At 35.8% G+C, this 13,610-nt stretch overlaps 1 protein-coding gene across 1 annotated transcript in view; it reads left to right on the top strand.

Annotated features, from left to right (window-relative positions):
- The first annotated feature begins 1,933 nt into the window (after positions 1-1,933).
- The window catches only part of LOC147397005 (ferredoxin-dependent glutamate synthase, chloroplastic-like), a 38,874-nt gene continuing 27,197 nt past the window's right edge, over positions 1,934-13,610 (top strand). The window contains exons 1-8 of the mRNA XM_086452373.1: positions 1,934-2,398; positions 4,941-5,253; positions 7,234-7,676; positions 7,770-7,901; positions 8,870-8,968; positions 9,243-9,313; positions 10,179-10,275; positions 11,558-11,650. Coding sequence (XP_086308499.1) covers positions 2,111-2,398; positions 4,941-5,253; positions 7,234-7,676; positions 7,770-7,901; positions 8,870-8,968; positions 9,243-9,313; positions 10,179-10,275; positions 11,558-11,650 — 1,536 coding nt within the window. The 5' untranslated portion in view covers positions 1,934-2,110. The remainder of the gene's footprint in view (positions 2,399-4,940; positions 5,254-7,233; positions 7,677-7,769; positions 7,902-8,869; positions 8,969-9,242; positions 9,314-10,178; positions 10,276-11,557; positions 11,651-13,610) is intronic.

Below are 13,610 nucleotides of genomic sequence, written 5' to 3'. Positions count from 1 at the left end.
AATTAGTTAAGCTTGGTGTTTACGAGAAAAAAAGAAGAAGACAAAAGTGAAATAAGAAGAATAGGCTCATACAATTTGCTAATGATATTAGCATGGTTTATGGGGATGACTTTGAAATGATTATAAAGGAATATATATAAATAATGGAAGTGATTTAAAAAATAATTGTCTGATTATCCATGACAAAAATAGATTATTAAAGGGGTGAATTATTAATTCATGAGTTGAAAATGAGTTATTTATGATTTTGGTCACTTTTCATTTTAATTACCAAAACGTAAATAATCATGTTTTCGTTAAAAAAAATCTAGAACGAAGTGACTATTTCATAGGTTTGAAGTGAAATTGTCATTTTAAAAACCTTTGAATTCGTTATCTTTCATGTTTTGGTAATTAATATGAATAGTGAGTTGGATTCGTAAATTTGTCATAAGTTGATCACTTTTTCGTAAATATCTTTTATTAAATAATTAATTAATTTTACAAAACCTGAAACTCAATCTCTACCTGTTTTGACCAAACTAGGGTTTGGATAGATCAAACATGTTAGGAGTTTATGAGGGAATTGGGTATGTCTCATCTCTTTAAGTATTGGCAAAGACTTAGCCAAACCCGTCCATCGACAATCCTATTAATTGCAATTATGGATTATGGGGATTGATTTGTGGTATGGGTTGCACCTTTACACCCTCTTCTAGACCAATTGATTATATTGTATTTGATAATGTCACTGGATCCATTGAGATAATGAAAATTTGTGGTATCAATCATCATAAAACCACAAACTAAGTTTATGATGGTTGGTATCACAAACACTCATTCAGACATTGCAACAAAAAAATTTGAGTGTCTATTAACATATATTGGACACGATGTTCAACCAATTGCTATTATTGTTGGAGCGTTAGATATCATGATTATCATCGGTTGTTATCACAAATATATGGGTGAATCTTGTTTCTTTGTTAAATATAGAATCACATCTCCAATATTTATTTATGTTTTCACCATCTTAATATTTGTGTATTTAAGGTCATAGTAACAGAAAACAAAGATGTTTTGAAAAAACACGTTTAGAATGCGTCTTACGTCTTTGTTGATTAAAATGATTTAAAAATATGATTTTTTTTTCTTTTGTAACAAAAAAGATCATTTTATTCTGTTTCTTTTCAGAGGAAAAAATAAATAAATTAAACACTTTATTATTTTCTCAATGTAGGATTTGATACATAATAGAATTTAGTGATTCATAAATGTAAAATATATGGAATTTGATGGTAATAACTTGATTTTATGAATATAATTATTAATATATATATAAAATTATTAATATGTATTTTTTAATCCATTTTTTTTTCTATTTTTTTTTTTTTTTCTAAAATTTTTTCTTGTCGATTTAAATATTTAATCTGACTTTGTGATTATGTTTAAGGTCAAAGTTGGTGTTGAGCTCTTATTACCGTGCAGTCAAATTTATATTTTAGTGTTACTATCTCCACATCAACTTTTACTAACGTCGCACCAATTGTGCAAAATTCTATGATTATTTACATAAGAATCGGTACGAAATTAGTAAAAGTTGGTCTGGCAATAGCACCTCTCACATTTTACATGGATTATATATATGGATTAACACCAGAACCTACATGGCCATACCAAACGATCCCCCCCTGCCCGCCAAATTACGTGTTATTGACACGTAAGTACCAACAACTGATCCCCCGCACGTAACCGGCTGACGAAAAGTCACCCCAGACTCCAGGAAACCGGCGACAACCGGTAAAGCGAAATAACTCGTGTCAAAATTCCCAAAACAAGCTCGAAATCTACACTCCACTGTGAGGAAATATCCAATGTTACAAGTCTCATGTTATTAAATAGACTCTCCATACATCAATCACTAACGACGGGACACGTGAAACACATTAAGCAAAAGCTGATTTCACTTGAGGACAGTCCTTCAGGCTTCGAGAGGTAGACGCGAGAGGAGGCGAGCTGTTCCGAATCTCTCTCTCTCCACCCCCCTTTTTTTATCCCAAAATATACATTTTCTTCCCTCTCCACACGATCCTCTCTTTCTCTCTCTCTCTCCGAGTCTCTCCGAGCAGCCATGGCTCTTCAATCAATGGTTCCCATCACACATTCCTTACACTCTAATGGCGTCGCAGCCAATCTCTCTCCATCGAACTCGAACTCAGTATTCTTAGCCAACAAAGGAATCCTCTTCGGGGATTTCATCTGTCCGTATTATAAATCGAAAAGGACGAGACGGAAGATTGGAGTCGGAAGCGGGAGCGCTTGGGGACCTTCGTCGACAAGGAAGACTTGGTCATCTGTGAGAGCTGTTCTTCACTCGGAAGGCAAAAACATTCCTTTAAACAAGAAATCCGATCCAAAGGTACGTGTTTTCTCTTTCGCTCGACTTGTTTTAGTTAGTATCTGGTTCAAATTCGATCCTAAAATGCTTAATTTTTAGTTAATTTGCTTTTGATTCTTGTATTTACAATAATGAAAAAATTTGAACTGCGAAGACCTCAAACACCATTAAAATGGTGATCGAAGTTCTTGCAGTATCACGTAGTTTGTTAGTCAACTATGTTGGAGTAGTAGTTGTAATGGTGGTTTCTCACTTATTTGATAAGGAATGGAGATCGTAATTGGACTATGGAGTTTGTATTAGAATTCTAAATTAGGAAATTTGTGTCGAGTTGAATTGTTTAGTTAAAAAGGTATTGATGTGTTGATAGAATGATAAAGATGTAGGACAAGAAACAGGAACAGAAATAACAGAAATTGAGGTACATAGGTGGCACACAAGATGAATCACAATCCGGTTTATTATCATTTATATCCCAGGACTCATGTTTTCATTTGCTTTTCCACTTTGTAGTGGTGATTACATTGTATTAATGGAAATTGAGAATATGTTACCCAGATACTTCAATTCTAAGTTTTAAGTATTGTTATCCACACTGTATGGGTCCCCTGTCCTTGCTGTGTCCGGGCAACATAAGAGCATTCATATTCCTAGAGGACTAGAGAATTCTTTGTTCCATTAACATTACCGTTTTGTCTTTTCTGTTCATCACTATTTGGAAAGAATTTGATTATTTGTAGAAGTTAAAGATAAACCTGTAGGAATACGAATGCTCTTATGAACAGTCTTTTCTTTTCATAGTTATATCTTGAAAGACTAAATGCAAAGTTTTGCAATTATGGAATGTTGTAATAAGGTTAAAGGGTTGGTATCGGGTTATATTTGGTGGGGTAGGAAGATGGGAAAGTGAGGTATGGTTTCTTGATGGAGTTTGAGGATTCCTAATTGGTTAGGAGGGTTGTAGAGTTAAGGCAAGGTTTGGAATAAATGGGCTGTAAGAATTAGATATAAAAATAAGGTCATGTGATAGATGTATAGATTGGTCAGCCCTATGTGTGCTATTGATTAGGGAGGAGGGGGGGGGGGGAGAGAGTTTTCGATGATGGAATTAGGGTTTAAAAAGGATTTGGCCAAGAAAATAGTGGTTGTAAATGTTTGGACAACAAGTTCAATTGACAAAAAAAAAAAAAAAAAATCTAGAGAAGAAGATCAAGAAGAGGGAGATGATGAAGATAAATGATTATTACCGCTTGGAATCACACAAAGAAAATGAATTGTACATTGGATTCACTCCAAGAAGAGCTATGGCTTCACACCACACATCCAATCTCTGGAAGAACCTGTAAGTTTTATTTAATCTCTTTTAAAAATAAAAATCTGAAATAATATTTATATAAGACTCAAAATCTTAATCTAATCCCAGCCATCCAATTAACATAAAAGGATTTGAAAATAAAACTTAAATATAACAAAACCAAAAATACCATATATGTCCCAATCTTGTAACTTTATATTCTTTGAAATTCGAGCCTATGAAAACTCAGTTGAAAGGCATGATAAAGTTACCAAATTGCTCCCAAACATCTATTCTATGATCATGGACTAATATAACATGAAAATAAGCCTAAATATTGATCCTAATAATTAAAATAGACCATCCTAAATATAAAACTAAATAAAACATAAACTCTAACTAATGGCACAATGGAAAAGGCCCATGATCTCAGATGTCCTCATCAATTAGAGGGGATAAGGCTCCTAGACTGGATTGATTTTCCTTAGCCATCTTCAACCGTTGTTGGGAGGTGATATTGAGTGAATATGGTTCAAGCATTCCAAGATGATGCTATCTTGATTATTGTTCCAATAGCGCATATGTTCTTATTACTAAAAAGCAAGGACAAAAGATATCATGTATTTCAGACCCATTATTAGGTAGCATGTATAAGCATTTCCAATATCCTGGTTTCTAGGGTTTGATTACCTTGACCTTCAGTCCTCTCGCATAAGAAGGGTTAAGGTTGATGGAGAAGGTATATATTTTAATGGTAATTGGGATTTCTTGGACTATGTTGAGAATGGTTTTAGTTTCTACGTTGAGAAGGTAGATCCGTATATTTGACACACTTGCTTCCTTTTCTATTTTGGTGAATGATGTCCAATTGGTTGCTTTAGAAGCTATACTTGAGAAAATAAGTCCTCGTTCTCTCTTTCTTTTTTGTTGTGGCGCAAAAGATTTTTGAGAGAATGATGTCCGAGGCTAACAAAAAAATGCATTTTTTCCACTTTGGATCAAAATTTCCCCTGAAGATCTTCTTTTCCTTTCAGAAAGTAATTTCATGTGCTTCTGTAACATGGTGCAGTCAGATATATAATCCAATTAAATCTTGTCTTTTTGTCAAGTATACGCTGATAGGAAAATTTAATGTATTATCCGTTCTACGTAGCAGTTCATGGATTGTCCATTTGGGATACTGGGTTGGGGCTATTAATGCAATGTTGGATGCTGCTATACTTGTTATGTGCTTTCTATGTGGTATTCTAACTTCGATGTGATTATCAGGTTGCAAACTTGAGTGACATAATTTCAGAAAGAGGAGCTTGTGGAGTTGGGTTCATTGCGAATTTGGAAAACAAAGCAAGTCATGAGATTATTAAGGATGCCCTTACAGCCCTTGGCTGTATGGAACATCGTGGAGGCTGTGGAGCTGATAATGACTCTGGTGATGGTTCTGGGCTGATGACGTCTATTCCATGGGATTTATATAACAATTGGGCCAATAAACAAGGGCTTGCTTCTTTGGATAAGTCACACACAGGTGTGGGAATGGTTTTTCTTCCCAAAGACGATGACTCCATGAAAGAGGCCAAAAAAGGTGGTTACGGCATTTCATTTAACAATGTTATGCTTCTCTATTTTTCAGAATTCATATTAATATGCAAACATGTGTATGCATGCTTACCCTTTCCATTACATTCTAGACAAGGTATCCATGTCTGGTGCATAACACTATCTGTGTAGAACATAACTTGCTAGAATATAGCTACAAGTTAACGTGCTCTAGAGATATCATTTTGACACATAGCCCTTCTCTCCTTTGATATACCCATCAACAAATTTATGTCTGTGCCTGTTTTCCCTTCATAAATGACATGTCAGAAAGTTTGCAAAGTCTTTACTTTGAATGATCTTTATTTCAGTACACTTCATATTGTTATTTTCTCATTGCTCTTTCTTGTTCATTCAGCATATGGTGATTGTTTGTGAAAGTACATAAATATTAACCATGAATTTCCCTGTTTTTCGCTATCCATCCAAGAGGAAGATCCCAAAAGTACGTGGTAGAGATAGTGAAAGTAGTTATGAAGATTTCAATAATAGAAGAGTTGGTTCTGAACAGAGTGGGTTAGAGGAGCAAGATTTGTTTAACCGACCTCAAATCTTTGGATAAGGCTTTGTTGTGTTGTATTTTCGTTTGCCAGTGTATTCTTTTTTAATGGAGGAAAGGATTTGGGATAGCGGTGACAAAACATGGAAGAAATTTACGAGTCTTACTGGCCAGGCCTCAAACCAAGCAATATCCACATATTCTCCCCTAATGTTGGAGGCGATATTGCCCAGAGGTGGCATCGTTTAAAGACGACATCTCCATGACGAGAATTTAAGTTTACCATTGTGGGTTCTTGATGCGTAGAGTTTAAAAACATGGGAGCTGAACTTGGTATATGTGGGCCCAAATTCAACTCGAGTGAAGATTTTTTAGGTTGTGTTGAAGCGTGGATTCAGTGTAAGTTCAAGTCCTAGGGTAATGGTGAAGTGGACCGGGCTACCCACCTAAACCACCTCAATGGTTGTTTGGGGTCATTTGTACTAGTCTAAGGGGAAAAAAAAACAACAGGCATGAAGGAGAGGCTCCAAGAGAGGAAGCGGGACAAAATGGAATGTGTGGGTGAAAAGGCCTTCTCTTAGTTTGGTATCGTAAAATTCTCTTCTAAAAAGTAAATAGATTATAAATTGCTATCATGCACCTCTCATCGACAACCCATTTTTTGGTGACGACGGTGCAGAATGCACAATTGTGTGGGTCATGATAACCCCTTGGCTTCTAGACCTTCCTCCTCTTTGTCCCCTTCATGTTGGTACTATTTTGTCACTTCACTCCATAGCCAGTCCATGTGGCATACACGTGGACCGATTCAATTTGTACCATTTGCAATAGCAAGGGAACCTGCCATGATTTCCGGGTTTTCAATATACTTACTGCACAATCTTAAGGGTGTTGGGTGCTATTTCTGTCCAATACCACTCGGCACTGTCATATCCTTTTTTTTTTTTAAATCTTATTTACAAAACAAATGTACCTCATCCAATTGCAAATGAGGGGTATTTTTTTCTTTTAAAGATGAATAATATCTCAATGGTTTTGGACGCTTTATGTCAAAAACATTGAACAATATAATTATCCTTCTTTAATTTATACAGTCTGTTGCTAGTGAGGATATTCCTGTCATCTAAAAATAAATGGTTTGGTGAAGGGAGAAATTAACGAAGTTGAAGAAGTAAAGTTTGGAGAGAGTTATCTCAACTATGGGAGAATATGCAAATAGTATGTGGGTTTGGAGTCTGCCCAGTAAAAGGATTCTTTTATGTATTGTTGAAAAATATTTCTGTGTTTGTTTTTCTTTTCTTAATGTGGAAATTATAGTGACATCACTTTAACCATCCAACTTTCACATATTTCTGTGCTTGGTTCTATGCTTTTTGTAATTATTACAGCAAGTTCTAGTATGCCTGTCATCATTCTGTTTTTTGTTGTAATCTGTTTCTGAGAGCAAATGCTTTTTTATTTCTGCAGTTGTTGTAAATACTTTTAGACAAGAAGGTCTTGAGGTTCTTGGATGGAGGCCTGTTCCTGTAAATATATCTGTGGTTGGTTATTATGCAAAAGAAACCATGCCCAATATACAGCAAGTATTTGTTAAAGTTGTGAAAGAAGAGAGTATTGACGATATTGAAAGAGAATTGTACATCTGTCGGAAATTGATTGAAAGAGCAGCCAAATCGAAAAAGTGGGGTGATGAGCTTTATTTCTGTTCCTTGTCCAATCAAACGGTAGTTTACAAGGGTATGCTTAGGTCAGAAATTCTGGGGCAATTCTACTCTGATCTCCAGAGTGACCTTTACAAATCTCCTTTTGCCATCTATCATCGGAGATACAGCACAAATACTAGTCCTAGGTGGCCTCTTGCACAGCCAATGAGGTTTCTTGGTCATAATGGAGAGATCAACACAATACAGGTTTGCATTCTTCTAATTTGCTACTTATTTGTACTCATCTTTTGCTTCATGCATGTATTGATCATTTTGTAAATAACTCTAATTTTTGTGTAGGGTAACTTGAACTGGATGCAATCTCGAGAAACCTCACTCAAATCCCCTGTTTGGCGTGGTCGTGAAAATGAAATTAGCCCTTTCGGTAACCCAAGGGCATCTGATTCCGCAAACCTTGATAGTGCAGCAGAGGTATGGGCATTTCTTTTTTTACATATTGCATACTTTCTATTGAGGTCTTTATTCATTTCTAACAGCAATTTTATTTGGATGACATAATGCAAAAAAAGAGAAACTGTAAGATACCAGGAAAAAAAGTAAAGAGAAAGAAAAACAAACTTGATTAAAAGACAGGTATTTATCACGTAAATGCCTTGGTAGAAGTTTTAGTTTATTTGATGGAGATGTATAAATACAAAAATAAACGACTAGATTACCTTTTCAAAGTACAATTATTCCCTTACAATTCTTATACTCCCAACACCTGCCTTGAAGTCAGAGTATAGAAGAGTAAAGCCTCAAACACTTTTCTAGAAGGTAATGGAAATTTGTCATTGAATATGAGTTTGTAAAGAAATAAGAAGGTTGACATAGGAGCAAATGAAGGGTAGGAAGAGCGTCACCATAATCATGATGTTGAAAGATGCGGCGGTTGATCCCAATATGTTGTTTTTTGTCTTCTCATGAAAGAAAGGATTAAAGGCTAATGGGATGCTGATCTTATGGACACATAAAGCACTGTAGGCATGAGAGATGAACTTGCATTGGCAATTTACCACTGTAGCTACCAATCTCAAGTGTAGTGTGGGCCATGACTTTGGAATTAACTTCAGTATAACAACTCACGCCTCTAGGAAAAATGTTGAATAGACATTGAGAAAATTTGGTGGACTTTATGAATTCTAGGCCAAGAATATCCATGAGTGCATTTTAATTATTAGTTGCTTGATTTGCAGGTTCTTTATTTATTTATTTATTTATTTTTAACAATGCATCTGTTTTAAGATTTTTCTCTGTTCTTTCTTAGTTTTTCTCTATTTTTCCCTTTTGTTTAATCCACGACTCATTTAATCGTTTATTAGTTTCCATAAAGTTTCTTCCATACTTTGTTCCTTTTTTGAACTAACTCAGTTTCTTTTTCTTTTATTTGTTCTGATCAGTTTTTAATAAAAAGTGGTCGTAATCCAGAGGAAGCTCTTATGATTCTTGTCCCAGAGGCATACAAGAATCATCCAACCTTGATGATAAAATATCCTGAGGTAGTTTTCATTGGTAATTCATGGATACAAAAATGTGCAAGGCAAAGAACTTTTTTATACATTACTTTCAGCATGTCTTGTACATGGTGATGGATTACTTTTGAGGTTATGGTTTGGTTTTAATGTAATTCCATAAATTTTAGAGTTTGATTTTTTGTTTTTTTACGTCATGACCTTGGAAATTATTATCTCCACTTTTTGGTTAGAGTCAATTTAATTCTATACAAGAAAAACTTACTTTTTTTTTTTTATATGTTATCTTTTTAATTTTTAGGTTGTTGATTTTTACGATTATTACAAGGGTCAAATGGAGGCCTGGGACGGACCGGCTTTGCTCTTATTCAGGTAACACCATCAAAGGGAACATCCAAAACAGTTTTTTCTTAATATGGAATATATTTCTTTACACTTGTATGAGTATTTTCTTTATAGGAATACTATTTCGGTTTGCAAGTAGATGCAAAATCGAAAGTGAACGACTATAAATTTCCATTTATCAATAAAAGGAAAAAAAGAAACAAAAAGAAAGAGAACAAAAATTAATTGTTGTAACATAGATCTCACTTATCCGTACCCTGTTTATGAGGAGTCTGCTAACTCATTTTCCAAATTACCTCTACTGAGAAGGGAGTGTTCCTTTCCTGGTCTGACAATTTGGACAAGCTGGTGTGGAATAGGTGTTGTGATGGGTCCTCTTTATGATCTTTTTACTCCCTGTTCAACATTCTAGTAACACTCCCTTCCCACCTCTTTCACTTGGGGAGTAATTAATTGCTTAAATTGGGTCAGGATTCCGAGAAGAGCCAATGACTCTGTAATGGTGGATGACAAAGCCTGTCTATTAAAAGCTCGGGAACTGGAAACTATTTTTGCATTTTGGCAAAACTATATTGTTACATATTTATTTTTTTTACCATTTATAAGCATTGGGATCATTTTATAACTCCAAACTTTGTGAGTGGAATCCTCTAACAGTCGATAATGGCTTTTGGGTAGTATGTTACCATTTAAATGGTCTTCTGTATCAGATGATATTGGGATATTGGGTGTGTCTTGACATTTGCATACTACTCAAAAGCCATATTGGGATATTGGGTAGTGCAACTAAAAAGTTTATTCTATGTGAAAGATGTTCTGTGGAAAATTCTGATGAAAATGATATTTTCTTGTATCATTTAGTTTTTATTTGCTTCTCATTCATTTGTTTTAGTGATGGGAAAACGGTTGGAGCTTGTCTTGATCGGAATGGCCTTCGTCCTGCTCGGTATTGGCGAACAGTGGATAATGTTGTCTATGTTGCATCTGAGGTTGGTTCTTTATCGTTACTAGCTTTATTTTGTCCATATACTGACAAATGGTTTTATATTATACAAACTTACTGAAAAGAGTTCCTATGTTAAAAATTGCTATTTTTCTGATTGATAACGAATGGGATTTGTATTACAAGAAAAGAGAATTTACAAATAATGGAGCAGCTTCCCTAACTAAAAAGAAAGGAAAATAACGGTCAGGAATACTACAACTTAACAATCTACCAAACATCAGTAAACATAGTTCTATTTTTTTTCCCTTCAAAATGGATTGTCATGCTTTAAAATCCCTACATATCCTTGCACATCTCTGCCACTGTTCGGCTAAGGTATTCAAAGACTTGACTGTTGCTTTCTTCCAAGACCCTAACATAAGATGTAAGGAATCTTCCATGTAAATTTCCACATGAGATCAAATGACCTGATGCCATTAATGGAAGACATCTTGTACTTGAGTCTTAGGTGACATTTGGGTCAGATTGTAGAGCCTGATTTTCAATTTTGATTATGGATTGTCAGAATCAGATTATAGTACTGTTTTTCAGAATCCAGAATCTCTTTTGGCTATATAGTTTCTGAAAATTGATTTTAGAATCCATAATACGTGAATCATGTGCTGTTCCCTCCCACCTGGTTCATTTACAAGTGAATCACATATCAAACGAACACACAATCATCACATTTTGTGTGGCCTCGCCCTTTTTATTAGAACAATAAGCAATCTGATCGGCCACTGAAACACTTGATGTCCTTTATATTCCTGTTCTGTATAAAGCTGGTTCTGATTAAAAGATTAATTGGTATTTTCTTGCTTAAGAGGTTAAGTGAAAGTAAACCCTAAATTAAGAATAAATTAGGTTTTATTGTCTAACAATTTTCTGAAGTTAAAGCCCAATTCCCTGAATTGCCGAGTTGTCTTTTTTTATTTTTTTATTTGTTAAGTCTTGGATCTTTTTACCTACATATGAAGTTAGAGATGTTTATAAGCTTTCTAGTTCCACTTGTTAAGTAGACACAAAAACATTCTCTCTTTTCCTTCAAACCGTAACTCTTTGATTTGTTTGGAGAAATCAAAAGGTTATTTGGTTAATATTTGTTTGCTTGAATGATTAAATAACTGTATGGGAACCATGGTAGGTTGTATTTTTCTGTTGACCTATGTCCAGTTTGATACTTGATTGTCGAGACTTCGTATTATCATTTAATTGGAGCAATTTATAATTGTATCTTTTTCGCATGTAAATGGACCTTCTTAATTGTGCCATATCTTCTTGTGTAGGTTGGTGTCCTTCCAATGGATGAATCAAAAGTCACAATGAAAGGCCGACTAGGTCCAGGAATGATGATTTCTGTTGATCTACAGAGTGGCCAGGTTTGTAATCAACTTATCATGTTTGCGTTTTAGTTGTGGTCATAATATATGTGTCGTGTCCATGTATCAGTTTCATGTAGAGTTATTTGGAAATTTTATTTAGAGCTAAAATTTCACTTCTTATTCAAATATGGACTTTGTCTTTTGTATATGCTAAATGTAGAAGTTGTTAGAATATATTAGAGTACTAGAGTTCATCCATGCCTACGTGTCATGGCCGTATTCTTTCGAAGCGAGGTCGTGCGGCGCAAGGGGTGTCAATCCACTTGCAAGCCTGTAAAAATGATCGTACACCACAAACGTAGCTAGCAAACAAGTAAACAAGGCAACATGAGGCAAAGCTCGGAGGCAATTTTGTTGATATAATATTTGATTATACGTACAAAAGCATAAATGTGCGTTACAAAGCAATAGATGATTCTATGACACACGGGACTTCCATGCAGCTGGACTTGAGGGCTTCAGTCAACGTGGGTGTAGGCCGGGGATTTGGAAGCACTAGACACCCTTCCTACAAGGTGTATAATATTCCTTTCCTAGGTTTCCAGAAGGAAACATTAAAAGTGGAGGCCGGTCATACTCCTTATTACAGAAATGCCACTAAGCTAACAGATATGCCCTAGCATGGGGTTGACACGTGCCTCTAAGCTAACAGATATGCCCAGGCACGGGGCTGACATGGCTTCATATTGAGCCTTACATATTGTTACATGGGTGCTCCCAGGTAACTCCGGGGCGAGCTTACACCTAACTTTAGGTGACAAAAGTTATGGCCGTCACAGAATCCCCTACCTATTCTGTAGATGTCCTCGTCGCATTGACCTGACAAACTCTTCAATCTTTTGCTTGAAAGGTTGTAGGTTCTCTGCACTCTTCTGTGTAGCTTCAAATTCTGGCATGTTTTTCTGTCTGACGAAGTACTCCACGTGCTGCTACTGCTGTTGCTGGATTGAACTGCTGCTGAATTGACGTCTTCGAGAACTTTATTGACAATACGCTCTGACTGAGTAGCTGAATGAGAAAATGTACGTGTTGAAATGCTGCGCACGGGATCTCCTAGATCTGCATGGTACGGCCTGAGACTTCTTGTATGGATGATAGAGTGAATGCTGCGTAACGTGTATGGTAACCAGAGTTTAGCAAACCTGTACGTCCTTAGACTGTGTTTCTTGTAGCCTGAAACAATAGTGTGAGAAGTTAAACACTGTAGGCCTGTGATAAGTTAAAAAACACTCTTGTTGGAGGAAGAGTTCTTCTGAAAGTTGGAATTGAACAAATTCGTCCAATTCTCATGGTCGGCATTGGCAAGATGTCTAAAATATTCCAACGCAGAATTGAATCTCTCCGTTGGCCAATCTACTTGAAGATGTCCACTGTTTGGAAAGTCAAACTGAAATCCAAGTAATTTGCACGGTCCGTCCCATAACTTCCTTGTGACTCTTGAATCTCTGACGCTGATAATACTCTTGGGCACATCCCAATTTTTGTTGACACTCTAACAAAGTAATTGAGGGGCTTTATCTGCAACTTGAATTTTACAGTAACCTGATCTCAAACCCAACCTTGAAGAGTACTTGGTTGTCCCAAGTTTATCAAATAAGTTATCAACCGGTTGGATAGGATACCTGTTCTTGATGGTGATTTTCTTCGACGCTTGATAATCGACACAACGTTGCAAAGACCCATACTTCTTCTGTTGCTTGCTCAACTCAGCTAGTCTTGGAAGATTCATCCTGAAAGGCCTCTCTGTAAGAGGTGTGGAACCACGCAACAATTCATTCTGATGATTTATCGACCTACGTGGCTGTAGTGTCTTCGGAAGCTCATTCGCTATCACGTCATCAACTTCTGCTAAAACCTGTGTAACTTGTGTGGGTGTTGAACTATGGTCCTGTTCTTCAGACTCAACTTTCAAGGTAGCAATGTACAGTTGCTCACTTTTCTTCAACCATTTCTTTAA

Source organism: Akebia trifoliata, chromosome 8 (assembly GCF_017979445.1).
Source record: "Akebia trifoliata isolate Shusen 1 chromosome 8, ASM1797944v1, whole genome shotgun sequence".
NCBI lineage: Eukaryota > Viridiplantae > Streptophyta > Magnoliopsida > Ranunculales > Lardizabalaceae > Akebia > Akebia trifoliata.
Note: the sequence above shows the minus strand (reverse complement) of the source record. Positions and strands in the feature narration are given on the sequence as shown.